This window comes from Tympanuchus pallidicinctus, unplaced genomic scaffold, assembly GCF_026119805.1.
Source record: "Tympanuchus pallidicinctus isolate F22 unplaced genomic scaffold, pur_lepc_1.0 scaffold8, whole genome shotgun sequence".
Taxonomy (NCBI): domain Eukaryota; kingdom Metazoa; phylum Chordata; class Aves; order Galliformes; family Phasianidae; genus Tympanuchus; species Tympanuchus pallidicinctus.
Window position 1 is genome coordinate 23,518,024 of NW_026294802.1, and position 27,767 is coordinate 23,545,790.

Genomic DNA, 27,767 nt, shown 5'->3' on the forward strand with positions numbered 1-27,767 from the left:
GGAAGCATTACTATGACTTTGCCTAAATTGCAACTTTCATCAAATTCTGACATATTCATAAAAACTGTGAAATATATATCTAGGCAAAGAAGAACCAGTGATTCATCATTCTGTGCTGTTCAGAACACCACGCTGCAAGGTATGCATTCATACACCGTGACAGTACAAGCATGATAATTTTTATAAATTGAATAGTTATGTTCAAGCAAACAAGTCAGACGCGTTGCCTCATATCTTTAACGCCCACTGAGTTGGCTTAGAGTTTTCCCATTAGAGATAATTATTTATAAAGCTTTGTGTGTGTTGAGCATAGAATGTGTAAAAATAGATACACTAACTAGAAGCAATTCTCCTTTCTATTCTGTTCAATTATTTTGGTTTACTTTTGCAGTGTTCCAAATGGTCACCATCTTTTTTTCATTAATTAATTAAATTGGTCTTGCTTTTGTTTTCCGTTCTAGCTAAACAAAGTACAAAAAGTTTCCATTGTTGCTGTTTCCAAAACATCCTGTGGTAAGTCAGATTCACTGTGTATTTGGCTGGTTTTTTGCTCTTTCTTTGAATTCACAGTCTGCATATCATGCAATGTTCTCTCTGGCATCAAATGTCTGGACTTCCTGGTCTCTCTTATTGGTTCATGGCATGCTAATTTGATCATGATATGAACATAAATAATACATCTGTGTATTACACATACCAAATTTATCTTGCCGAAAGTCTGGTATGAATATACTTCAGAAATGTTTACTTAAACTATTGATTTTATTTAAAAAAATATTTCCTTGGCTTTGTTTGTGCCTATGTTATGTTTGCAATCCATAAATACTACAGTAAACGCTCTTCATTAAATGAGTAGTTACAAGAAGCTAATTTTGATCAGATGGTCTGATAGTCACAAGAACTACACTTCATAATTTATATTCCATCTTCAGTCCCCCTGTCAATTACTATTCTTGTTGTTCTAGCTCATGATCTTTAAAGATATTCCTCACTTCTTATTACAGTGTAATGCCTCATGACCTAAACAGGACGAGAGCAGTGAAGCTAAGCAGATGACCCAACGTCTGCAGAAACAGACTTTGCTTTGCTACAGAAACTATCCAGTCAGAAAATAAAGCAGTGGAAAATGTAAATATTCCATACCATTTGTGAACCATCTGCAGGCCAGCAATTATTCCCTACAGAAATTAATGCATATTCCAAGACAATAAATATGAGAGATAAATATGATCTGCTAGTGCAGTTCACAACAGGGGGAATTCAGCAGTGAGCAATGAGCCAAAATCAGGTTAAGCATCTTGCAGACTAACTCTAAGCTTTTCAGAAAAGGTTTAAATTAGGCTGAAGTAGTACATGTATTTTCCACTTTGGAGTGGAATTCACATAAACCAGAAAGAGTTTCACATAAAAATTCACATAAAAATAAGGAGTTAAATTAACTAATTAATCTGTCACAATGGTTTTCTGTTTGTTTATTTAACACATACACACTCCTTTTGCAAAGTAAGATGAAATTCAATCCAGAAAATAGGAATGCTTTGTAGTATACTTCTGATACATTTCAGTGTCGCAAGCTTGTTTTCTTATGGGAAGTAATTTATTACCTGTGTTCATTTAAGGGCATCTTCTTAGCAACAAATAGCAGAGGGATGAGACCTGGCCTTTTAAGACCATAATCAAATAAAAAATCTCTCAGGAACTGAATGCAAACACTTTAAAAATCATTTTCAACAGCAGATTCATTGATTAGATAAAAAAAAGGAAATATATTAATAGGACTGCAGCTAACTTTCACAACATTAGGAATTTCACATTTTCATTCGTAAGCTCTTATGTAAGCTCTTTTTGTTGTTGTTTTTGAAGGCCATGCAAACTGAAGAAAGTGATTGCATATATTATGGCATTGGAACTGTTTGCAGTAACTGTTCTGAACATCTACAAAACAATTGTAAGATTTGTTTTCTATAGGAAAGGTTTTTTAGATTACTGGAAAATATGTATTGCATACTTTTACATCAACTGGAAAAGGGTACTTCTGTCTAGCCATACATTATCACCTAACTGGAAGGAAAAATAAATAAAGAAAGAACAGGTGAAAAGTCTCAGGAATTAAATATTAAAGATACAAATTAGATTTCTAATATAATAGGATAGCTTCCCTGAGATGTTTCAAGAATGAAGGTCAGTTTTGGAAAAGCACTTTAAAGAACGTGTCGTTTCAAAGAGGACTGTGTCAGAATGCAAATGTAGTGATAATATAGATAGTGTACATCAAAGGTGCTTTTCTGCCAAGAAGGAGGGAGGGTGTTTGATTTATCACACATAATACAGATTTTCTGAACACAGTTTGGGGTTACTTATTTATTTTCCAGATCTATTCAGTAATGTCCTATGGACAACCTGGGAACAACAATATGTACCACAATGTTCAATGACAAGTCTGTGAATCCGGCCTCTCAACTTGCATGCTAGTTCAATAATAAAGACACCCATATTCCCTGCTGTATTGCGAAGCACAGTGTCACCTCTGAGAGATGACAGCAAGTTCTGTAACAATTTTCTAGGGAAATAAAAATACAATTGGAGAAAACCAAAAATCTTCCATTCTCTGCAGTGAAAACATATCAGATTTTAGACAGTATTTTAATTTAGTTCTTAGAATAGGTCCGTACTTCACGTACTTCAGTTGTGATAATACACGATTAAACTATAATACTGTGACTTTCCAAATCACTTCCTCTCACAAAACGTCATTGTACTTTGCATATTGAGTTCTGTCTGCCACTGCCAACATAAAGTAGTGCTCATATCCTTCCCCAGACCACTTGAAAATAGAAAACAGAAGAAATATGAAGAAAATAAGAGAACTAGTTCTAATAAAGAAATGATGATCTCCAAAGAAAAAACTGAGGTAAAGATTTTTAGACTCATACTTTCCAGTGGATACACCAAAGCACATGTACTCAGTTTGAAACTCAACTACTTGTTCCAAGAACAGAACTTAAATTTTCTGATATAGTTTTAGGGATGGGTGTAGTTTTAGCTTTAATGATGGAAAAGAGATCTGATACTAAGACCTAGAAAATTTTGTATTTGAATAAGAAAGGATTTGATAGAGATCACCACATACTGTGATTACAGTTTATTTGTGATTCTGGCTGTGATGTTTAACTATACTGTTGCCAACTGGACAACATTACCTGAGTGGAAAAATAGAAAGTGAGCATGTAAGTTGCTCAACTTTAGGGATCGTAAAAAACAGGGCCAAAACTTTTCTGTATTTGAGATCCACAAGATACAAACCAAGCTCAACACAAGTTGAGGAGAACAGCTTGGAGAAGTTCAGCATGGCAGATGAGAGCAGTTCCCAAATGACTGACCACTGCACTGGAATGGAAACTCACTGGGATGAATAGACATGTCAGGCACAAATCAGAGTGACTTCCATCAGTCTGTCTGGTGGCAGTGTGTCCCAGACACCGAGACAGCTCCATAGGAGCCATGCTCACAGAGTTTGAAGAGCAACCAGTGGTAGTAGTACTAAAGCTTTTCCTTATTCCAGCTATGCTGGAAAACAGAGAATTACTCTGAGTTATCAACACACAAATGGCCTTATGTGCTCTTTGACATCCAGTCTTGTATAGGGTAAGGTAGATCAGACATTCCTTACTTGAGCTGGAGAATCAGAACTTAAAGTTGGTTTCAAATCTTAGCTGACCACAAAGCAATGAATAAAACTGACATTTTCCTGTGACAATCCGGTAAAGAAACATGCCTACTGTGAACCACAATCTCTTTTTGCATGTGTTCAGATATGCTTTGGCAGCTGTTTTAAGGAAGAAACACTACATAGCAAAACACAATACTTTGATTTCATTCAATAAAACTGTAGAATGTTAATGTGTAAAAAAAATGCATGTTCCTAGATTTGCCTTTTTGGAAACTTAGGTACAGTTTGCCAAGGAAAAATAAATTAGCAACATAAGAAACTGCAACATTTCAATAATACATGAATGAGTAACTGTGGTACATTTTATTCTTAATTAACTTACATTGTCTTAAAGCTAAATGTTAAATCACAATAACAAGGAAAGTTCTTGAAAATTTTTCCCACTGACATCTTGAAAAATTATTTTCATTATTCACTGAGAAGCTATGTCCAGGTATGTAATTTTCAAGTCCTGATGGAAAATATTTTCAATGAAATCACATTCTAAAAATATTTTCCACAGAAAATATTTTCCATTCCATTGTGAGCAATACATCTCACATGGAATTTTAAAAATCTATCAAAAATTATGTATCTCAATCTACAGTAATAGGTTCTGTCTTGAATTAACGGGCGGTACACAAAGGATTATTAATTAACATTACTTTCTTTAACATGTAGCTCATGAATAAGGGATGCACTGTCTGCAAAGTGCTGATAGAGGTACTAAATGAGGAAATGCACCATTTATATAAATGCAGTTCTTTGTTTTACACAGTCCTACTTTTGCACAAACGAAAGGAAATCTAAGTTTATAACGAAAACTTGCTCTTGAGATATTCTGCTAAATTACTGTAGCAAATGTTGCTTTTTGAAAAATTAGGGTTAAACCTTACTCTCCTTATTGATAAAGGCAGTTATAATAGAGGGAATGGGAATTTCAGCACTGGCGTCAGTAATTGTACAGGCTCACACTTGCATTTCTCTTGAGTTGATCTTAGGAACAAAGAATGTCATTTAACTCCTTATTGCTGTAATCAGTGCTCTTGTTGTTAACAGACCAGTGCATAGAGAAAAGAAAATCCTGAGGGTTTTAAAGTAAAAATAGATATTACTAGTAATAAAAGATACACAAAAAGCTGTTTGAATTTTCTCTTGCTATACACCAGGAAGATTTCAATGATGATCCAGATTTCAGTGTGAAAAACAAATTAACACTTTTTTTTTAAATGTTTGCTGGCTATAAAATTTTTACTCAGAATCAAGAATCCATCTAGAGATGATCTGATGGTATGCAATCATTACATGACTCAGTGCTGCTCTTCATATTCTCAAATTAAAGCTAAAATTTCCAGTGAAGTAAGCTTTTACATTTTAGTTTCTATTTAATTCTTTTTTTTTTTTAATCATAAGCAACATAGCATTAATTTTGGTGTAATCATTCTTATCTCTTTTGCTGACTATTAATGCATGTGCCAATAAATAATCATTCAAGATCTTGTTGCTGTCCGTTGAGTATTTTGAGAACTGTGTTCTTTGGATTGATAATCACGCCACAGAGTACAAAAAGGTTAGCAACTGGCACATTTATTCAAGTAGCGTGCAGTTCATTCTACACTTTATAACATCCAAGTGTCTTTTTGATGACTTCAGCATTTCTAAGACTAACAAGTGTATTTAGGATTTACAGTTGAGAAACAGCATGGCTGCTTCTGCTGCCAGTCTTTATTCATGACTCTAATAATAGAAAGCGTAATAAACAATGTAGATTTATAACTGTATGTTGTAGTTATTGTAACTGAAGGTTCATGTAATCAGGAGAGGTGATGGCTATTTTTTCTAACTTAGAATTTTCTCACTCGATGCCAGGCACTATCAAGTTATTCAGTAAGCAGACAACTTTGCTATTTTCATCAGTGCTTTGTGAAAGAGTTGACAGCTTGCGTGTTAAGGCAATCTGAGCTTCAGTCTAACAATCTGATTTGTTGGCTGAGTGGATTTACTGCATCTTGATTTTCTTGATAAACTCCATGTGAAACACAATGAAAGCTGCCTTGAAAACATCTTTATCTACATGAAAAAATCTGCATTGGTCTGTGCAAAGCCTCACATAAAACTGAGAATTTTGTAATAAAAACTTAAATGTTTGTGCAGTTTTGTGAACAACAGTATGGTGTTAGCATGTGCTATATAGAAAAGAAAATGGAGCCACTTCAAGTATAACTGTAAAAGGCTGAAAGAGATAATTCAGTGGTAAACTTTAGATTAAAAAAAAAAAAGAAAAAAAAAAAAAAAAGGAAGCATAGATCAGAACTGGAGAATAGATTATATTATAGATAAAAAAAGCATTATGTAGGAAATAGCTTGATTTTATGGAATGAACAGTATCATGTTGTTGCCCTGAAAGGATTTTTTACTTTTGAAGTTCCTAGATTAGGTAAGTTTCAACAACCCTCTGTTAATTACTGAAAACTCATTATTTCTTGTATTTCCATTGGATCAGACAATTACATTTCTTCCTACAATTTGTAAAGAATCATGATATATTTTACAGTAGCTGCAAATCTCAGATATTTTGTCCATATTATCTTGCCCGTGTGTCTTGTGTTCACAAGTTTAGCAAATTCTGGCCAACTATATGCCTTATGATGTAATCTGTGCACATGCTGTTCTTTCCCACCCAACAAACTAATGCAGTACAATTTCAATTGCTTCTAAATTTAATCAGTAATCCAGAAACCATTTTCTGATTTCCTCTGAATCCACAGTTATTTTTAGTCATCTACTGCTTTGATGAGTGACAAAACTGTATTGTGAAAAAGGCCCATCTATAGATATAAACCACAAGACAAAAATTTTGTACAAATATTGATAGTCAGTATTGACTGAAGTAGCAGCAACAGACCAAACTGACTGAAGAAGCCTGTGAAATTGATGTCAATAATATTTATACATCTGAAAAACCTTTTGATGTTAGATACCTATTCTATGTGTATGTTGCCTTTTAACACACAAGATTAGAGTGTCATTGTGAACAGCGTCACTAGGATGGTGAGACAATTGTCTGTTTATTCCTCTACAGGTTGATACAAATACTGCAGACAGCCTTGGGGAGGATATAGGTGAAGACTGGGAAGGTTCGTGTACAATGTTTTAACATGGTTGATGGCAAATCTTCACTATGTCCGTGTGTGTTCTTGCAGGTTTCAGCATAATGAGGCTGTACACTGGAATTTCTGTGTAGAAGATGCCTCAAGAGCTCTTGAATCTAAAATGACTTCTGAAGAGATGATATTGTGCATAGTATTTTTAATATTCTATGGCTCTTAGTTTGTCTGATAATTATTAATCTGCATGATCTTCAGGAATTAATTTCAAGTCTTTAATGGAGAAAAGAACAAGATGCCTCACAGTGCAACTGTGCAACTTTCTTGAAGCATCCTGAAGGATTTTACTCTTTATCTTAAGGTACTCTGAAATATAACATTAACAATGATAACAACCACAGAGAAGCAAATTCAAAGAACCTAACTAAGGCTTACTCAGCAGCTGCTTGGAAATACAAAGTTTAGAGCCACCAGATTGAGTTGGTTGTTTCAGATGAACATAGTGAAAGACCAGCAGGTGGATCCCAAAGAATTAGGCCACATTCCCATTTGGCAGCAAGCACGAGAACCTTGAAAACTGCAAAATTTGAGCAGATCTCAAAAATGAAGGAAGTTAAAATCACAGTTCTAAGTGCTAGGTGGCCAACTAACTTGTCTGAACAACTTCATTTCTGTCCCAATTTGATTACAGACACTCAAAATTTGTCATGTTTCATTGTCTAGCATGGAGTAGACCTCTTCCAGAGCATCAGGATATAAATCAATTATAAGGAGGACATATTATCAGTAAAAATGAACAGGCATGTGAGAAAAAGGATTTAAAATGCTGACAAAGACTGAGCATTCAGATGCTTCCTAGAGAAAAGAGATGTCTGAGGCCCCATTCTCAGTTACTATTTCACACCTAAGTGGGGAAGACTTTCTTGGTGCTGGTTCTTTTTTTTTTTTTTACCACCGGCGCTTTGTGTCATTGATCACTGGCAATACAATGACACAGTTATGAAAGGTTTTTAGGAAACAAAGCATTTCTGTTCCAGTAAGTAATGACAGGTAAGAATATTCCAGTCACCAAAAGGACAGATAGCTGTCGCCAAGCCAGATGTCTTTAACATGCTTATCGTGCGAAGAATTTAAGTCATCATAGGACATACAGATTTTGAGTCTCAAGATTTTAACTCTATCATGAAATAGCAAAAGCATTATTAAACCTGAAGAATAATTATTACACCTAATGAATGGCTGTTGTTTTAATGGTAAATTAATGAATACTATAAATGGAGAACATTCGTAATAATAATAATAAAAAATCAGAAAAAGACTTGAAACTGAAGTCCAGAAACTAGATCAGTGCAGGATGTTTTGTGAGGTGATGTTCAAATGCATGATTCGAGACTTCAGGATTAAAGTTTATTGGCAAAGAAAGCAGGCTTAGAGATCTTAGGACTACAACCTACCCTTGGATATTAAGGCTGCACACACACCCTGCATATCCTCTTGTCTCTCCAAGCTTTCAGCCCTAGGAACTATAAATAAATCACACCAATTTTGCTGCAGAATGCACAGACGTGCCACAAACAGAATTGGGCAAACACCTCAGGGAAAGCAGGTATATCCACAGTTCCTCAGAGAGTATCCTCAAGATGCATAGCTCACTTTCATAGTGAAAGAAAATAGAAATTCCTTTCTATCAAAAGACTTCATTATATTTAAGATATTGTTTACATTATGGGAGAACTGCTGGCAATAACCACAAAGAAAATTCATTTTATTCAATTTGATTACTTTTGGGGATTTTTCCATTATGTAAACAACACCTCATGCATCTCAAGCTTTGAAACAGCTTTGAAAGCAGACAGCAACTGATTTGGTTGAATGCAAACTCTTTATATAAACCTCTTGATAGTTATTATTCTAAGAAGCACATTGCTTCTGTCATTGCCTGTATAGACTACAAAGTGTGAAAAGTACTGAAAAAGCCTGAAAAGTTGCTGTGGGGGCATGAAATTTTTTTTTCAGACCTTTCTGAAACAGTGGAAAAGTGTTTGGGCTAGAGACGTGCTTGTAATTCTAAACTATTCCAAATGTCCTCTTAAAATAGTTATAAGAATTTAACTTTGAATTCAGATAGCTTTATGCACATAAAAACATCACACAAAATTAGCAATAGCCTATATACCCTATGTAATATGGAGCGTGTTCAAATTAAACCAGGCAGAGCTTACTGATGAGACTATTTTTCTTGCAAATACAGGGTACTCTTAAAAATTTGCATTCAGTCAATAACTGTGATAACTTTGTTTGGACACCATATATGCCCGGTTTTTGGTATGTGGTCTGAAAAAGCAGGAAAAACAATTTATAACACAATAAAGGCAATTAGAACCCAAGTAAATTTTTCCAACAGCACACAAGGTTGGGATGGCAAATCTCTATACTAATAATTAGACATCATAATTAGCAAAGGCAATATAATAAGCTTATTTTTTTATATTTTTGTTCATCTTTTTTTTTAGACATTATTTACCTTAAGTTCCTTCTTTATATTGGATACTATTCATATTTCCTTCCAGATGTTAGAGGTTAAGAAAAGATTTTTATTTCTTTTGATTTCTCTCTTGGGTAAAGAATCTACCAGCTTGTTATTTTCCTCAGTACTCTCTATACACCAAAGAATCTCATATGTGGAAGGCCTCATTTTCTCTTTTTAGTTGTACTCCAGAGATGCTGTGAGCACCTGCAGCTGAAGTTGATTTCCTTGAGTATTGCAACTGTTCAGCAACAATAAGGATTGAACCTGCTATAGCTAAATAAATGTGAGAAGCTCGTACTGGATCACAGAATCACAAAATTGTAGGCATTGAAAGTGACCTTTGGAAATTAGCTAGTCCAAGCAGGTTCCCTATAGAAATTTATACAGGAAAGCATCCAGGCAGTTTTTGAATATCTTGAGAGAAGGAGACTCCACCATCACTCTGTTCTGCTAATCTGTCACCCTCAAAGAAAAGTTATTTTTCTTCATGTTCGGATATAAATGCTGTTTTCTAGTTTGTGCTCAGTGCCCCTTGTCCTCTCACTTGGCACCATCACAGAGTCTGACCTCACCCACTTGACTCCTATACTTTAGATATTTATAAGCATTAATAAGATCCCCCTTCAGTGTTCTCTCATCCAGGCTGAACAGTCCCAGGTCTCTCAGCCTTTCCTCATAAGGGAGATGCTCCAGGACCCTCATCATTTTTGTGGCTCCATATTGGACTTTCTCCAGAAGTTCCCTGCCTTTCATGAACTGAGGAGCCCAAAACTTGACACAGTACTCCACATGTGGCCTCACTGGGCAGAGAAGAGAAGGATATCCTCTCTCCACCTGCTAAAAACCACTCTTTTTAATTCACTCCAGGATATCATTGGCCTTCCTGGCCAAAAGAGTACACCTCTGGTTCACAGTCAACCTGTTGTCCACCAAGACACGCAGCTCCTTCTCTGTAGAGCTCCCTTCCAGTACATCAGCCCATAGCCCATAGGTGTCCAACCTTTTGGCTTGTCTGGGCTGCACTGAGTGAAGAAGAATTTTATTGGGTAGCATATACATAGGCTGCTTTGAAAGTAATGCCTCCTATTTATTCCCATGGAAACTACAAAAGATATAGTGAGCACTGTAACACTGTTTGATAGAGAAAATTCTCAGCTACAAAACACTATTTTTTAACATATTCAACACCATTAGCTCATTTTCATCAGTGATAAACAGGAGCCTGCATGCCATGCTCATAAAAACTTGCACCCACTGTCACTGCTGCCACTGCTGAAAGGCATTACCCACTGCCTCACTGTGCTCACCTCTACTGATGGGTCTCCACAAACATTCAGCAAGTGTCAGTGAATGTCAGTGGGTGCCATTTTTTCCACATGGAGGAATTCAAGGACACATCTCTGCCTCATCAGCAGTTCCATGTCAGACACCATTCTACCCCTCTGCTGCCATCTGTCACACGATAACAAAATGTAACGGAATATTGGTGGGAAGGCTCAACCTCTACTGCCATACCACCAACATCTGCCTCTGACACCGTGGGCCAACATCATAAAATAGGAGAATTACTTTCAAATCAACCCTCATAAAAAATATAATATAGTCAATGTATATAAGTAAATAAAGATTTTTTTTTAATATTTTTTATTAAAACATAAATAGAGAGAGCAAAAGAAATTATCATTGAACGGGTGGGATCTTTGACTTTGTGACACTAATGCATCAGTGTGGTTCAATGGAAGTGAATGCCATTCTCAGTGAGTTCTCAACATGTTAAACAGAGCTTTTTGATGAAATTTTTCTCTTTCTGTGATTACTCCTTGAAAACAGCTGTTCACAAATGCACGTATTGCCAAAAAGTGGTGACATGAGTAAGGTGTGATTGTGAAGCGAAGGATATTTCTCTCTGCTAAAACAGGCTCTTAAGAGTCCAGCACAGAGACATCATCAATATTTTTAGTTGAATATGATTGCAACTCTATACATTCCATTTGAAAATTTGCAAATCATTTATTTATGTCAATTGAAATTGGAGTCACAAATATTAAAAAAAAAATGGTAAGTTTTTGGCAATGTTGAAACCTATTGTCAAATTCTTTTATCAAAAGGTACAGCTGCATATTTTTTGCTGTTCACACACTGTGTTTAGCCAGCGCATCAAAATGCATAGATGTATTTGTCAGAACTTGAGTTAGCACTGCACTATGCCCCACGTCCTGCTTTCAGCTCAGCCAGAGTTAATAACACACCCAAATTTGGTTGTTGCTGAGTGATGGTTGCCTGCCTGGGGCTGGGCCAAGCTGCTTCATGCAGAAGAACCACTGTCATTATGCCACAGGGCAGGGAGGGAGCGGGACACATTGTGAGCTGCACTGGGCTGTATGTGGCCCGCAGGCTGTGAGTTGGACATGCCTGTCCTCACCTGTGCTGATGCATGCTGTTATTCTTTCCCAGGTGCAGGACTCTTCAACTGCCCTTGTTGAATCTCATCAGGTTGTTCTCCACCCACCTCTCCAACCTGACCAGGTCTCATCGAATGGCAGCACAGCCTGTCAGCGTGTCAGCTAGTCCTCCCAGCTTTGCCTAAACACCGAACCTGCTGAAGGTGCATTCTATCCTTTATTCAGGTCATTGATGAAAATGTTGAACAAGATCTTAACTGGTACCGAACCCTGGGGAATGCCGCTAGCTACAGGTCTCTGACTGTAATCCAAGCTGCTGATCACAACCATCAGAGCTTTACCAGTCAACCAATTCTCAATCCATCTGACCACTTCTCTATCCCACACTTCCTAAGCTTATCTATGAGGATGTTGTGGGATACAGTGTCAAAAGCCATGCTGAAGTCAAGGTACACAACATCCACTGCTCACCCCTCATCTACCCAGCCAGTCATGACATCATAGGTTACCGTATTGTTCAAACATGATTTTCCTTTGATGAATCCATGCTGACTACTCCTGATAATCTTTTCTTCCACTTGCTTGGAGATGGCATCCAGAATAAGCTGCTCTATCACTTTCTCAGGGATGAAAGTGAGTCTGACTAGCCTGTAGTTGCCTAGACTTTTCTTCTTGCCCTTTCTGAAGAGCGGAGTGACACTGGCTTTCCTCCAGTTCTCAGAAACTTCTCCTATTCTCCGTGGCCTTTCAAAGATGATAGAAAGTGGCTTGGCAGTCACTTCTGCCAGTTACCTCAGCCCTCATGGGTGCATCCCATTGGGCCTCATGGATCTGTGGTAAAGTTTGCCTAGACGATCTCTGATCAGATACTACTTGACCAAGGGAAGTCTTCCTTTCTCTAGACTCAACTCTTGTATCCAGGGTCTGGAATTTCTGAGGGGCAGTTGTAGCAGTAAAGACTGAAGCAAAGAAGGTGTTCAGTGACTGCATCTTCTCAGTGTCCTCCATTACTAGGACATTCAGCACCACATTCAGCAGATCCACTGAGCTAGTAAGGACTGAAAGTCCTAAAACAGACAGCAGTGAAATTACTTACACTACTAAAACCATTTATTTCTTCCGAGTGAATCCATGAAAAGAGATGTGACATGTTAGAAAAACACCCTACTTCCCTTTTCTTGAATGGCCATGCTCAAAAGCTCACATTATATTTTGCAGACTGAAACAGAATAAGATTTAATGTTCCCTAGATTGGAATCTCAGTTTGATTCCCAAATCTATTACTATATCACTATATAATTAATATAAAAATATTTTCTGTTACTCTTATTTGCTGCCCACCAAAGTTGCATTCTCTGGTTTTATTTTTTAATGTTGAATTCTATTATTTATTGGTTGGCCTTTTTTAATACTCCCTGTAATTAATTATTTTTTATATTCACTGGAAAGTTCTAATAAAAGCACTAGGAGTTAGAATAGAAACTTTTGTCTTTTTTTAATTGATAGTATATCTGCAGGCTTAAGGAGATGAGACTGAGATGAGCACATCAACAAATAAATTTCTCACTCATAAAGTAGGTATGGCTAAGCAGAAACTAACTAGAAAGTTTCAACTAATTTAGGCACCAAAATTTTTATGCTTATACCTAACACATTTGGGCCAGATAATAGCTTACTCATAAAACCCAAGGATTAGAATGAAATGCAGCAGGGCAGCTGATTATTTAATATTGGAATACAATGGATTACATCACACTCAGTTGTTTCTTTCAGAGTCACTGGCAAGTAAGACATGTCAGGAACACGCCTGAAGGAAGAAGAGATTAATATAAAACCCCCTGTTGTGGGTATTTAGTATTTAGTCTTAGAAGGTTCTAGACTCTTCAGGTTGCTCTACAGTAAGCTGCCTTAGTTCACTTGCAGAGCAGGAAAGTACAAAGACTTACTTAGTCTACACACTTCTTGTCTATAACAGAGATTAATTTTCTGTTTAAACTATGTGTGGTCTGAATCCAGAAAAGAAAAAAGCCAGGCTTGCCTAAGATTGTTGATGTCATCCATTGCAAAAATAGAAAATTTCTATGGAAGAATAATCTTGAAATTAAAAATACCAAGAGGAAGGACATTGATAGATAAGAATAGTGCCTTAAAAAGATGAAACATAAAAATTATTTTAAAATGTTAATCACATAATACAGGTCATAACTTTTATAAGAAAATCATATGTCCTGCATTACTTAATAACTGACATGAGGAAGCAGTGCTGTTTATAAAAGAGGTACAGATCACAATTTATTTCTTACAATTCACAGAGGCATTGCATTTATTATTTTTGCATCTGAAAAGTAAATAGTTGCCAAATGTATCAGTATACTTGAGGAATCAATTAAAAAGAACAATGAGGAAACAGCAGTATCAGTTCAGCGCTTTCAACCCATCTGCAGTTTGCTTCCACTTAAAGACACGACTGTTTCTTCAGAGCAATAACTGCACAGCATCTGGGGGATTTCACGGGATCAAATAACTTCACAAGTCCTGACCAGGCAATGTTGTTCTGCAAAGCGATATATGATTGAAGTACATTAAAATGTCTTTGACTTAAAAGCTAAGATATGGTAATAGATCCGCATTGCCCCCCTATTCTCTCCCCCCCAAAACAAAATTCCTAATGCAAAATGAGAAGAACACTTGTCTAACAATAAAAATAGTGAAAGTTTGTTGTAAAAAAAAAGGAAATGCGAAGAAGGATATATCTTAAAGTCATTAAACTATTTCTGGAACCATGAAATGACAATTTACCGCCTCCTTCATCAATAAAGCTTTTTTTTTTTCCCAGTTGAACTACAGAAACTATATTAAGGATCAAGTCCTACTTGTTTTATGCAGCACATTCTACTACTGCAGCTAATTAACTGACTTTTCAAATGAATAAGGCCAGCTGGATCTGGTCTTCATGTTGCATATGGCTTTTATCATTTCTATTTTTTCTTCCTAAACATATTTTGTAAATCAACCAGTACAAGATTAAATCAATGGGTATATTACATTTAGGAAAGGTAAATTAGAACTAAATGCAGCAAGTCTGATCTCCTGTCTTGGAAATCATACAGATCTCTGTGTGATTTATAACTGGTTGGCATGTGGGAAAATACATCATTATTTAAATATTTCATATTGTCTCTCTGTAAAAATACCAGCTAGAACAAAAACATACATTTACTACAGTTCAGTTGTTCCAAGAGTTCTGTGGCAAAAAAGAAAGTAAATTTTTAGATATGATAAAAAGAAGCTGTTAAAATGAAAGGCTTGGAGTGGAAAAACAGCTATTCACATGAATGGGTTTAAACTGTATATTAAAATTTCATTTTCACCATGGACCAAAGCAGGAGCTGGAAGATGCTACCATGTCCTCCAATAAAATTGTTGCTTGTCCAAAAATACGTTTACCAGCGCAGAGAAAGAGTGATTGATGCTTCTGAATTTATCAAGTCAAGGTCAAAATTAGTCTTAGTAGAAACACTGTATCATAAATCATTATAGAGTAAATATAGTAGCATTTGCTTATCAAATGTACTTCAGTTGATCCATATGGTTGGAAAAAGTGTACCTCTCTCATCACAGATATTCATTAATAAACAATAAAAGCAATGTAATGGGACCTAATTAAAAATTTCTTGAATTATATGTTCTACAAAATATCCATTGGAAGCTCTAAAATGTGCAGTATAATGTTTGTCTTGCATTTCCAATATTTTTTTTAATAATCTCTATGTCATATTAAATGAGATTTGTTGCATATACAATTTATTCATTTTTTATCATTTATTGACTTGTAATTACTATTCGATTAAATGAACCTAAGCTTTACTGTTGCTGCTTTACTGAAAATAAAAACATCTGCTGGGCATATGTTTATACTAAATAGAATGAATGCTTATACTTTTGCAAATATGAGAAAATGATTCTACAACAGAGACTTTTGTCTGCACGGTAATAAATGGGCTGAAATAGTCTCATTTCTCTGATGCAGCCTTTAGGTACCATAAAATGTAATGCAAAAATACCTGCTCCTTGAGGTAGCAAAGACGATCCAGAAGTATCAAAACTTCTATGCAGGGAGCTAGCACAACCTTTAGCTGAAAGAAAGATTAGATACTGTTATGATTTTGGGAAAGGGAGCCAATACACTTCCCAATGGCTCCACTTCAACAAAATAATACCAGGAAGGTCAATCAATTTCTAGGGGCTTTGTTGTACAGATGTCACCTTGTAGGATGGTCATCTTCAGAACAGATTACGTTAAAGATCAAAAATACATGGAAAGCCATAAAGCTAGAAAACTACATTATTAGTTGTTTTTGAAGTGTTGTCCAACATGAAAATGATATTATATGAGGTAGAACAATTTTAAAGAGGGAAATAATGAATTTTAATATAAAGAATTTTTATGAAATAACTGCATGGAGACCATTCTAGGTTTAAAAGGAGACTAACATTTTATTTTCCAGGGTAATGGTCCCCCTTGAAAAAGAATCTTCCATGTGTTCGCTTTATTATTTTACTGACACCTAATATAGTTTTGGAATGAGATATGCTCCGAAGTTTGGAAGTGGAGCTGCTTTGTTTTTGAGATTGCATACCAGAAAGTAAGACAGTCTACCTCCACATAAAACTTAACAGGGCTTTGTTCTAAACTACCACATATATACAAGGTAACGGCATTAATCTTATAACTTTTACCATATTAAATGCTTCAAGCTCATTCATTCTGTGCTTGTATTTTTCATAGTAATCCATTATACAGCTGTCTGGGAGCTGCAAGGAATTAAAAAAAAAAAAAGTATCAGAGTCATTCTAGTTTTGAAATATGAAATATGTTTTTTATCATAATTGAAAGTCATCCTACAAAATGAAATCTATGGGGTTTTTTTTTGTTTTTTTTTTTTTTTGGAAATTAGCAATTTACTAAGGTCTGTAACAATTTTCCAATAACTGTTTCTCAGTTCTCATTTGCAATTACTGTTCTACAGACAGTATTTTGCACTACCATGACATAGAGATATATTCATTATTCAGAGAGTTCTAGCCATTCTTAAACGTGTATTACACAGCAAAGTGGAGATAACATTCTCATTTCCTTTCCTATAAATCTCGTCCCTTGTGTCCCCTGGCCCAGGAGATTTATTTAAATAGATGAAGATTGGAGTCTGGTGTCAGAATAACATGCTTCAGTTAGGACTCCTGGATGGTATTTCACATTACAAAACCTACTGTCAGATTCTGTAAATAATACTTTGTGTCATTGTATTACAAGTAAGCCATGTCTGAAATAAAAGTTTTTCTATTCACCTTGAACTACTACATATTCCCATCTTCTTTTCCCAATTACTTGATTCAACACTGCCAGCATTGCCACTATAACTGCAAATGAGGTGACTTTGGGCTGAATTTGATAGAGTAGATCAAGAGCTTGGCTGAAGCAAATACTCCTCTCCTTTCAGTTCTTGGTGGCCACTGCAGCACAGCAGATAGCACCTGTAGTGCCCAGTCACAAGGAAATTTAATTGCCTAAAATAGTAAAACAAACTAAAAACATTTCCATAAATTCTAAGTTTTCAGGTCATGTGTGTATTATGGACTCAATCCTAACATAGCCAAGAAGGCAATGAAATGGCTTCAGCACTACCACTATTAGTGAGCAAAGATGGTTAATCAGATGGCTGGTGGATGTGAGGCTTTCATTATTAGAGCAGTCTGTTCAAATTCAATGCACTGAAAAAAAACTGAACAAATACTCAGGAAACATAAAAAAAAAAAGGAGTGATAGGCAAGTAAGTAATGAGTTTTAGGCAGTTTGCTTGGCAGGTGGGTGAGAGTATTCACTCTACAATTGCGTAAAAGAAGGTCGTGATGAGGTGGGGATTGGCCTCTTCTCCCTGCAGAGGATGAGAGGTGATAGCTTCTAGTTGCACCAGGGGAGGTTCAACTTGGATATCAGGAAAAAATTCAAGCATAGGAACAAGCTGCCCAAGGAGGTGCTGGAGTCACTCTACCTGGAGGTGTTCAAGAAAAGAGTAGATATCGCACTGTGGGACATGGTCTAGAGTGGGCACAGGCATGGGTTAATGGTGGGACTGGATGATCTTACTGGTCTTTCCTATCTATCAGTCCATGATTCTATGAGTCATGACAGAAAAACAGAAGGCTGTCATATATTCTGACTTCAGCAAGATTTCTGACACCATTTCATACAACAATTTCAAAAGCTAATATAAGAAACAAGGCTTAGATTAAAGTGAGTGAAAAGTGAGTGTAAAACCATAACCAGAGAGCTGCTGTTAATGAGTCTCTGAACAACTGAAAATTCATACTGAATCAAGGTCCATTACAAAATGGAAAATGTTTTCATTAAGAACTCAAATGATAGAACAGAAACCACACTAAATCTGAATATGTGCAACAGGAAAGCATTGCAAAAATTTTAAATAATTTTCAGAAATGGGAGCACTGCTTGGAAAAGGAGTTTGAAATGCTGTATGGAAAACCAGGAGGGACTACATTCAGGCAGAAATAATCAGCTGTTCCTGATGGGAAACACCACATGGCAACCTGGGAGATACAGCAGATCACAAGCTGAGCAAGAGTCACAGTTGTGCTTCTGCAAAAAAAAAGCAATCATACTGCAATGTGTATGCAAGAACAGCTTGCAAAGAGCAGGAATTAATCTTTCAATTCTGCTTGGCAGTGGTAAAGCTTGAGCTGGAATGCTGTATCCATTTGGGGCACCAGATTTCAAAGCATGAGCTATCTGAAAAATCCCTAAGAAAGAGCTCCATATCTTTCTGAAAAGAGATCAGAAATCTAGAATATATGACTTGCGAAGAGAGATTTAGTGAACTGGAACTGATAAGGTTAAAGAAGAGAAAATTTAGCATGGGCACAATAACAGATTTTGCAAGGCTGTCACCAACAAATAAGGAAGGTTGTTCTGTGTATCTACAGCAGGTTGGATAAAAATGCATGAGCTTGCTTTGGAGGAAAAAAAAAAAATCAATCAAAAACTTGAACAATTTTTTCTGTGAAATTAATTCAGGACTGGAGAAGTCTGTTTCTATCATGGGAAGTATTAAGAAGATTAGACAAGCATTTTTTAGGAAAGATACAAAATTCTCACTCTGAAGCACTTTTATAGCCCTTGAGTTATACATGCATATTTTTTAATTTAGAAAGTACTTTTTCAAAGTAGAGCAGCAAGGTCAAAAAGCTGACCCAGAGGTACTAATGCACTGACAGTTTCAGCCTTCTTGGTATTTTATTTTTAGTAAAGCTGTTCAAATATCTGAAGTTTTTTGTTGTTGTTATTATTTTGGTTGGGTTTTTTCCCCTCTATAAAGAGCCAAAGCAACTAAAATACATCAGTCTTGAGATAAACAAAATAGTTTATTTGAACTCTGCCCTATAAGCTTTTCATTTCAACTGAGAATTAAAAGGGTTTTAGTATAATGGATTTTTGAAATTACAGGCTCTTTGGTATTAAAATATAAAGATCTGTATTTGTAAAAATATGAATACGAAACCTTTCTGCTATTGCATCCTTTCTGGTCTCCATTTTTGAACATGCATCATTTCAATTAAAACAAAACAAACCATGAAATGTTTTGCAAATAAAAAGTTGGGTCAGAAATGTCTCCTGGATGTAGCCACACTTGTCAACACTTTTGCACTCCCTCCTCGCTCAGCACACTGACAGAATGCATCCTGCTGTCATGGACAGATTAGGTAATATTCCAAACTGCACCTCAATTAAAAGTTTGGTTTGAATACATCAGGCCAGCTGAAAGCGAGACAGTGACCATGGCAAACTGTTGACAGAAAGGGGCACGAAAAGGGTAAGTGGTCCCTAGCTATGTGATTGATTATCTGAAGGGAGACCAAAACCCAGATTATGCTGGCCTTGAAACCACAGCAGTTTGCCACCTGGCTTCAGTACTTCAAGGGCACCCAGCACATTCTTCGGCTGCCCTTCCTAGGTGAGGCACAGTAAATTATTGTTCACATTTTCTGGACAGAATTGGACTTACACATGCAAAGAAAGCCCCATTTAAGCCATTGGAATTGTGTGTACAATTATTCTCTGATGCCGCAGATTCGTGAATGTATAAGAAATTTTATATACATGCACAGAACTTTTTTTCTTACGTTGTGATGGTGATGTTGTTAATATCAACTCACAGCATGAGTCAAAATGTGTGAAGGAACCTAAAAACATATATCATGCCTTTGTCTTAGTAATAATCCTGCACTCTAAGATATAGCTTATGTTACTAATACCCCAGTAAGGTTCAATGCATAAAGAGTTTTTGGCCAGTATACTTTGCTGATTTAGCTCCTGATTTTTACCAGCGAAAGTGCTTCTTCTCTTTGCACTATGATGGTAGTGCATCCTTTCTTTCGAAGTAATCAATCTCTTTGTGGACTGATGTGGAGGCTGAAATAGCCAAAAAAAGTAAGAGGGATTAGAGGGCAGTCACATTCCCACTGTCCCTGTTACAGCACCACCACATGCTGGTGGTGGCACTGAGCCCTACGGTGGGCACATCTTCAGGCTTCAAACACTGTGAGGCTGTCAGTAAATCCTCAAGAGCAGATGAGGTGCTGCATGCCCAAGCACAGCGCTATAAAGCATTCGCACAAATGTGCTGATAGAGCACATGCTGAAAAGAAAGCAGATGGGCACAAGGTGGGTGACAATGAGGAATACCACACCTGGCATTTCTCCAGAGAGTCTTTTCTCAGAGCTGAGTTTTTCCCCAGGCTAAGAACACTTTGATTGAACTGAAGAAAGTCTTTTCCTGTCTGCACACCCTCTTCAAAGGAGAGCCAAATCCTATAGATCCTGTCCCACAGTCAGGTTAAACAGATGTGTTTCTCTTTGCTGCCCCAAGAGAGTGCTTTCCCCCGATCTGACTGCACATTCATGTCTGCTCTCTCTTCTTGTACCAACACTATCATGAACACCAGCAAGAGTACCAGAGAGTAATAAGAACCCTTCAGCAGAGCAGCCTCAGTACAAAATCCTTGGGAGACCATCCTACAGAGCCACTTTTTACAATTTTCTCATGACTAAGGCAGTTAAAAAAATTTTTGTTTGTCATATAATTTAATTACTGAGAAACTTATGTTTATTTAGAACTTCATTTGAAACACAATCTATATTACTTGTAAATCTAATTGAAGTAAAAGTCCCAGTCCTGGTTTCCGCTGGGTAGTGTTGATTTTATTCCAAGTAGCTGGGCTGGTGCAGTGTTTGGCGTTTATTATGAGAGTAATGTTGGAAGCACACTGATGTCTTAGTTGTTGCTGAGCAGTGCTCATGGAGCCAAGGACATTTCAGCTTCTTGTCCTGCACTACCAGTGAGGAGCTGGGGGAACACAAGGAGCTGGGAGGGGACAGAACCAGGACAGCTGGCCCCTACAGGCCAAAGGGCTCTCCCATACCATATGGCATCACGGTGAATGATAAAACTGAGGGAGCTGGATGGGGTGGGGAGCTGCTGCTCAGGGACTGACTGGGCATGGGTCACTTGCACTTCTGCATCACTTGTTCTGTATATTCTTTAATCATCATTATTATTATTTTCCCTTCCTTTCCTGTCCTATTAAAATTAACACCCAGTTCCCTCCTGTACCCACTGTGGGGTAGCGAGCGTGGTGCTGAGCTGCCTATCAGGTTAACACAACAGTCACACTGCTTGAAACTGCTGTCAGACTGAAAAGCTATGCTACCATAACTGGGATAGTATTTTGCCTTTTTGAAAAGCAATTATACTCGAAAACAGCATTATGCAGCATATATATGCAGGGTATATCTTATACACTGTAACACAAATGTTACCTGAGCCTTCATTAAATATTTCCTTAAATAACAACAGAAATATAAAGTTTGAGGTGTTCACTTCCATTTAAAATCCTCAAAACTGAATATGGTGGGATCAGACATTTTTCTCATTTCTGCAAAACTCTTTTTCCTGCCAAGCAGTGTTATGTATGTACAAGTTTGTTCATGTTTTAATGTTTCAATCGATTCCATTACTGACAGTTCCCCAAGTCTAAGTATGTGGCTCTTAAGCAATTTAAAAATAACAGCAAAATTAAGTGATGCAATACAATTCTTCCTTTTATGTCTAAGTGGAAGAACCTTCATTTGCTAACTGCATTTTATAATATTCTCTTCTACCAAGTCAAGGTAGGCATTTATTAACTTGGTAATCAGAACACAGCAGAAAGGTGTTTTCAGGAGACATTAGCAAATGCCAAAAAATGGAGAAGGCATTCTTATGTGTTTTATCACAGCAAAAGGACCAGGCACAGACTTTTCACAGTAGCAGCTGTGTGGCATATTTTCATAGTATTTGACTTCCAAGAAAGTAGCTTCTTTCAGAGCAAGTTAGCAGACAAATGAAAAAATAAATATTCCCATACAACCACCAAGTTCTCAGAAGACTTTTTAGTGGCATTCTTTTAAGCAGTCTACTTGAAAACAAAACTGGCTTAGCTCTCTGGCATCTCAAATAGCACACAAAAACTTCTGCATTTGCAAGCAGTTATTCTGTAGTTAAGACTCTTAGAAAGTTTCTGTATGTCAAGTTTTGGAAACTGAGTAACGTTACATATGGGAAACGAATAATATGTTCTGCCATTTGAATTTAGGAAATCTCTTCAGTTAAAGAGTTCATATTGGTGTCGAATTTAAGTTCAGAAACTCAGCTAATCCTATGAGATAGGCTCAGAGAATGCCATGCTTCTTTGGTCAAAATCTTGTAACATGAATCAGAAATTCATATCAAAAACCACTTTAGCAAAATTTGAATAGATAAAGATGGATGGATTCTCTTACTCTAGAGTGTTCTCACATAACTGGAAACGTTAATAAACATTTTCTTGGAAGGATGGAACTTTCAAATATATTGTTTTTTAAAAGTTTAGCTCTCTAAATACTGTAATGCAAGTTATTCTCACAAGCTCCATACGGACAGCGGCTTTTCATCCTGCCCTGGGCTCACCTGCTGATTTAATTGAAATGTTGTTTGGCAATAACATGTACAGAGCACAGTGTCTCTTAGTTATATGGTTTACAGCATTCTGCTCAGCATAATTTGTCACAGTTGCGTTCAAGCTTAATGAATTGAAAGATCATTCAGATCTGAAACACAGATGTAGGACCAAACTAGGAAACACACATGATAAATTGCGTAAAGGAGAAGGAACATCTTCAAAACCTACTCACTACGACATGAGTAGAACATGGTGAGGGACTAAATCCAGAACAGCTCACGACACAGACTGGACTAAGATCAAACACGGGGGAACAGGGCTTCTACCTGCATGTTCACAGAGGGACCATGAAGCTTGCGAAGGCATGTTGGATAGGCCCTGATTTAGACCAGAAGGAGGAAAAATGCATAGTAGGAATGGATCCCAAGAAACTCCAGAGGTGCTTCAGAACATTTTATCAGCCATGCATTGTGAAGCTGTCTGCAAGGTTATTTACTGCAGCATTTTCACAATGCACTTCTGTGCTTGGGACATCCATTTCTCCTCAGAGGAGTCTCTGACAGTTCCATCTTCAAGTTCTTGGCTCTAGGCCTTGCTTTCATCTAATACTGCAGGAATCTGAACACAGTAAATTGGAACCGTTTTTGTATTCATTTTAGAAAGAGTACTCTTATCATGTAAATACATGCAAGCAGGCAGAGCATAAGTTATGTCTGCTGAAAATGTATTCAGGAATGAACCCAATGTATTAAATAGAGATTTAGCTAACATGAATAACTGGCTCATAAGAGAAGACATCTCCTTAAACCATGTTCACTTTGCCATCTGAGCAATTATAAAAAGGAAACATATGTTAAAACTGCACTTCTGAAATAGTGATAAATTACATGGAACTTGGAATAAAAGTATATCTATGCTCCCTGTGCAAAACTAGTTGTTTTTAAAATTAATATATCCTCATTTTATTAAAAAAAATCAATAGAATAAGCTTTTTTATTAGTCTTATAAAACTCAGAATTTTCACTTTCTTTGTTACTTGATATATTATCACTCAGCTCAGCTATTTAGTTTCAGGCTTCACATATACATATAGGCTAACATAACTATAAGGTGTTTACTTCATCAAAATGAAAGCCAAAATTCACACATGCTCTACTGCTAGTTCTCTTAAAAACTATTGTTTTTTTTCTATTTCTTTAAAACACACTATAGCCATATGAAACATACATCGTGTCCAAAACTATCAGAAAATAAAGTTTGTCTGACAAAAAATAACCAATTATCAAACTAAATAATTAGTACAATTTCATACAAATATTTTCAGTTTTCTCTCGTAAGTTTTATTACTCAAAATTAGAAACTACAGAGTTTGCAAAAGTACAAAGACAATGTACCAAAAAGGAAGTAGTATAGGAATTCCAGAAGATCTGAACTAAGAAGGCCACTGTATTTCAGATCTCTTTGGATTTATTTAGTGATATTAAAAAATGCAAACATAACTATTGTATGAAAAGGATTATTTCATGATTTAATGATATACATTAAATGGAAAAAACATTCAGAAAAATAAGAGAAAATTATATATAATTATTTATCAATTATTAATTATAAATAAACCAAAAATAATTAGTTATTGTAGCAAAATAAATTGCTAATGTGTTCATTTAATTAAATATGCTTTAAATACATAACCTTTTCAAAATATGCAGGATGATATTACTTATACCCACATTTAGCTACACAGCTAAATGAAGACTTCAAACTATTCTAACATTGCTAGCCATAATATATCAAATATGAAAGCTGTTTAAATCATGTACGATGACAAATGAGCTTTTTACAGGACATGAGTTTCTGTTACTGTGTTATTAATTTCACTGCTACTGTGATGGGTTCAACACCTCACAGACAGGTCCAGTGCCCTTTGCTGATCCAGCAGTTCAGAGCTGACAGCAGTAGATCTTTGAGAGATGTTCTACCTGAAGCCCAGGGTCAAAAAAAGACAAATGGGTGGCAGCTGTTTTTAAGAAGTCTGGTCAGGGCTACAGCAAACAGGAATGGTGGAAGGTGTGCGTTAACCATCTGTTCACTGTTGCAGATTCTTATCTCAAGTTGTTCACCAAATCAATGATTTTTTCAGCAGGAAGCAAATTCAGGTTACGTTCAGTCACTGGGTGGTTCAGAACTTAAAAACACCAGTCACAGGAGACCTGGAAGCTCAGTTAAACAAAACCAAGTGAATCTGACACAACACACTCACTGGCAAAAAACTTCTCTGTTCATGGAAGCTTAAGGTGACCCTACCTTCAAAACTTCTATTCTATTTCCCCAGCATATGTCTGCATCTCAAAGGGTTAAGTGATTTGTGAAATATTTTGACTAAGACAAAGTAACTACCTTATATGCTATTAGCCCCTAGCAGCAGCTACAGAGTAAGTATAGCGGGAGATGAAATCACAGTGACTAATAGCTTTTCTTTGCGGATGTGTCAGGAGTGTTTCCAGCCCTGTATATCTTCCTGCAATCAGATGTGGCATTAAATAGCATTCTGTCCTGAAATGAATCCTGGCCAGCTTGCTTGCTGAGCAGCTTTACCCGCTGAGGTTCCCACTTAGAGTCACAGAGCATCCCAAGTTGGAAGAGACCTATGAGGATCATTGAGTCCAACTCCTAAACTTAACAAAACAGTTGTCATCCTGGCTAGACTGCAGGTCCCTGAGCCTCCCAGCCTTAACCTGCTAAGCCCATAAACTTTCATCACCCTGTGAACAACCTTTTGCCTGATTTATCCCAATAGGAACAGGACACAGGGCGATTTAAGAACACTTAAATCTATCTGCAAGAAGGCCACAAACAGTAGAAACACATCATGCTGAAGAAATGCACCAAGAGGAAGGAACAACTACCCTTACTGCTCGAAAGAAGTGAGACTGACAGTGCATGAGAGGGCAGCTCCATCAGGAGAAGGAACTGGGATGAGCACTTCATTCTCTCACATGAGTCCCACGCTCATGTTAAATTAGGCAAAAAGGGAATAAAAGGGAGAAGAAGCCTGATAGAAAGAATTTATTCCATATCTAAGCAACACTGAATGCTTTGTCTGTAAAACATGGATTGTATGGGAACGCAGGGAGAAAAACAACCCGGAATAAAATACTGCCTTTGTGTGTATCTACGCCAGTTACTGAAGCCCTACACAGTGATCCATGGCCCACAAAGCAATTCCATTAGTTCTGAATCTAGGAGCAATATAACCATACCTGTGAAGCATCAAGCTCACACTAGAAGACCCCTCTCTGCCCTCACAAAATGAGAATATTTTGTCAGACATTCGACAGTCATGATGCATGCCTCAGTTTTACTACCCAAAAGAATGGTCTTCAAACAAAAGGCAGGAAAAGAGTTCATTTACATCTCAGTGTGTAATCTGGAATTGACGGGCTCTTCTACATTGATAAGAAACACTACGGAGGAAATTATTTTGGCTAAGGTAATAAGAAACTTCAGTCCCTGAAGGGTAACTGGTAACAACGAATGGGTGACTGGTAAATGCTACTTTTTGTAGGGGAAAAAAAATATATATATACATTACTATTCTGTCTCACTCTCACTCTGTCTTGATTGACAATCTTTTCATAAAGGCTCTGATTCTCATTTCTGATCAGCAAAGACCTTCTCATCTATTTCACACATGAAAGAAGCGCTGTTCCAGTGATGAACTGATGGGGTTGAGGTACCTGAATACCTGAGAAGAGCCCTCAGATAAGCCCTCACTTAGCAAAATGCAGATACTCACATGAGTGAGCATAGAGATAGTTTGGGTTTTTCAGGCAGTTGCCCTCACTCTCTCTATTTTTCCAGGTCTGAGAAAGCAAGAGACACTTCTGGTTTGACCAAGCTTTACTTAGCTGTTTTTTGAACATTACTGAAAGAAACTGATGAATGAAGACAACGATTGACTCCTTTATCAGTGAATGACGGGCATGTTTTTGGTTACTGCAGTAGTACTATCCACTTATGCTTACTCTTTACTTGCACTTTTCCTCAATGACCAGTTTTTGGCCACCACCAGAGACAGAGCAGACGTTTGGTCTATGCAGTGCAGCTGCTCTTTTGTTCAATTTTAAAAACAGAACTAGCAAACAAATTCTGCATAAATTTCTCTTTCATTTGTTGTCTGTGAGAGCAAGTGCATAACATTCATCACATTTTTAGCTATGTAAGTATTTTTTTCTGAAGAGAGGAATTTAACACATTCTCCAATACTGTGTAGATACAGTGCTGACTCCACTATGAAAACTGCAATATCAGAGCCACCATTGAGAGAACAGTAACAACTTTTCTCACCCTACCATCAAAATAGCACCGCTTTTATACTGCTGCAGATTTGAATGCAGCTGGAAAATGAAAAATAATATTGTTTTGATCGGCATAAAACTCAGTTGTCAGCCAGCTGCACATGAAAATGAGAAACATGAGCAAAAACGAGCATTTACTTGAATGAGATCTTCAGCTCCCACACAAGAATGCAGCTCGAAGTGGTGCTGAGATACACTTCTCCCAGGGCAGCCTTGCCCAGAGCCTTTCTAGCAAAAGGCAGCACTTCTAAAATCAGGCATGTTATCATGAAGTTTCCATGCTCACTATTTTTAAAGAAAAGAATGTGTAACTCTTTACCAGCAGAATTTAATCAATAATTCATTAGACTGGCTGTAACACAAACAATCCACTGCTGCTTTTGGGCGACTGCACACACGATAAGGAAGACGCCAGCAGTTACTTTAAACCAGTGCAAGGTGTGATGTTAGCATCTATGTATATAGAAAAGCTAACAGGTAATTCAGTTAGCAAACAGAATTTAATCCTTTTAAACTAAGAATATTTTCAAACTAAGAATCCTTTTAAAAAAAAATCCTTTTTAAAACAAAGTGGCAGAAGTCTTTTTCTTAAAGCTGTAAGCAAGA

The 27,767-nt window shown here is 36.7% G+C and overlaps 1 protein-coding gene across 5 annotated transcripts in view; it reads right to left on the reverse strand.

The window, feature by feature from the left end:
* Nucleotides 1-27,767, reverse strand: part of METTL25 (methyltransferase like 25) — an 84,164-nt gene that overhangs the window by 15,066 nt on the left and 41,331 nt on the right. The window contains exons 10-12 of one of the 5 annotated variants that reach the window (XM_052669223.1): nucleotides 16,489-16,563; nucleotides 15,813-15,884; nucleotides 2,333-14,302 (exon numbers count right to left, since the gene is read on the reverse strand). The exons of 2 other annotated variants lie outside the window; for them this stretch is intronic. In XM_052669223.1, coding sequence (XP_052525183.1) covers nucleotides 14,204-14,302; nucleotides 15,813-15,884; nucleotides 16,489-16,563 — 246 coding nt within the window. In that variant the 3' untranslated portion in view covers nucleotides 2,333-14,203. Of the gene's footprint in view, nucleotides 1-2,332; nucleotides 14,303-15,812; nucleotides 15,885-16,488; nucleotides 16,564-27,767 lie in introns of those variants that run through there. 2 more of the 5 variants (XM_052669224.1, XR_008202932.1) reach the window with 2 other exon arrangements.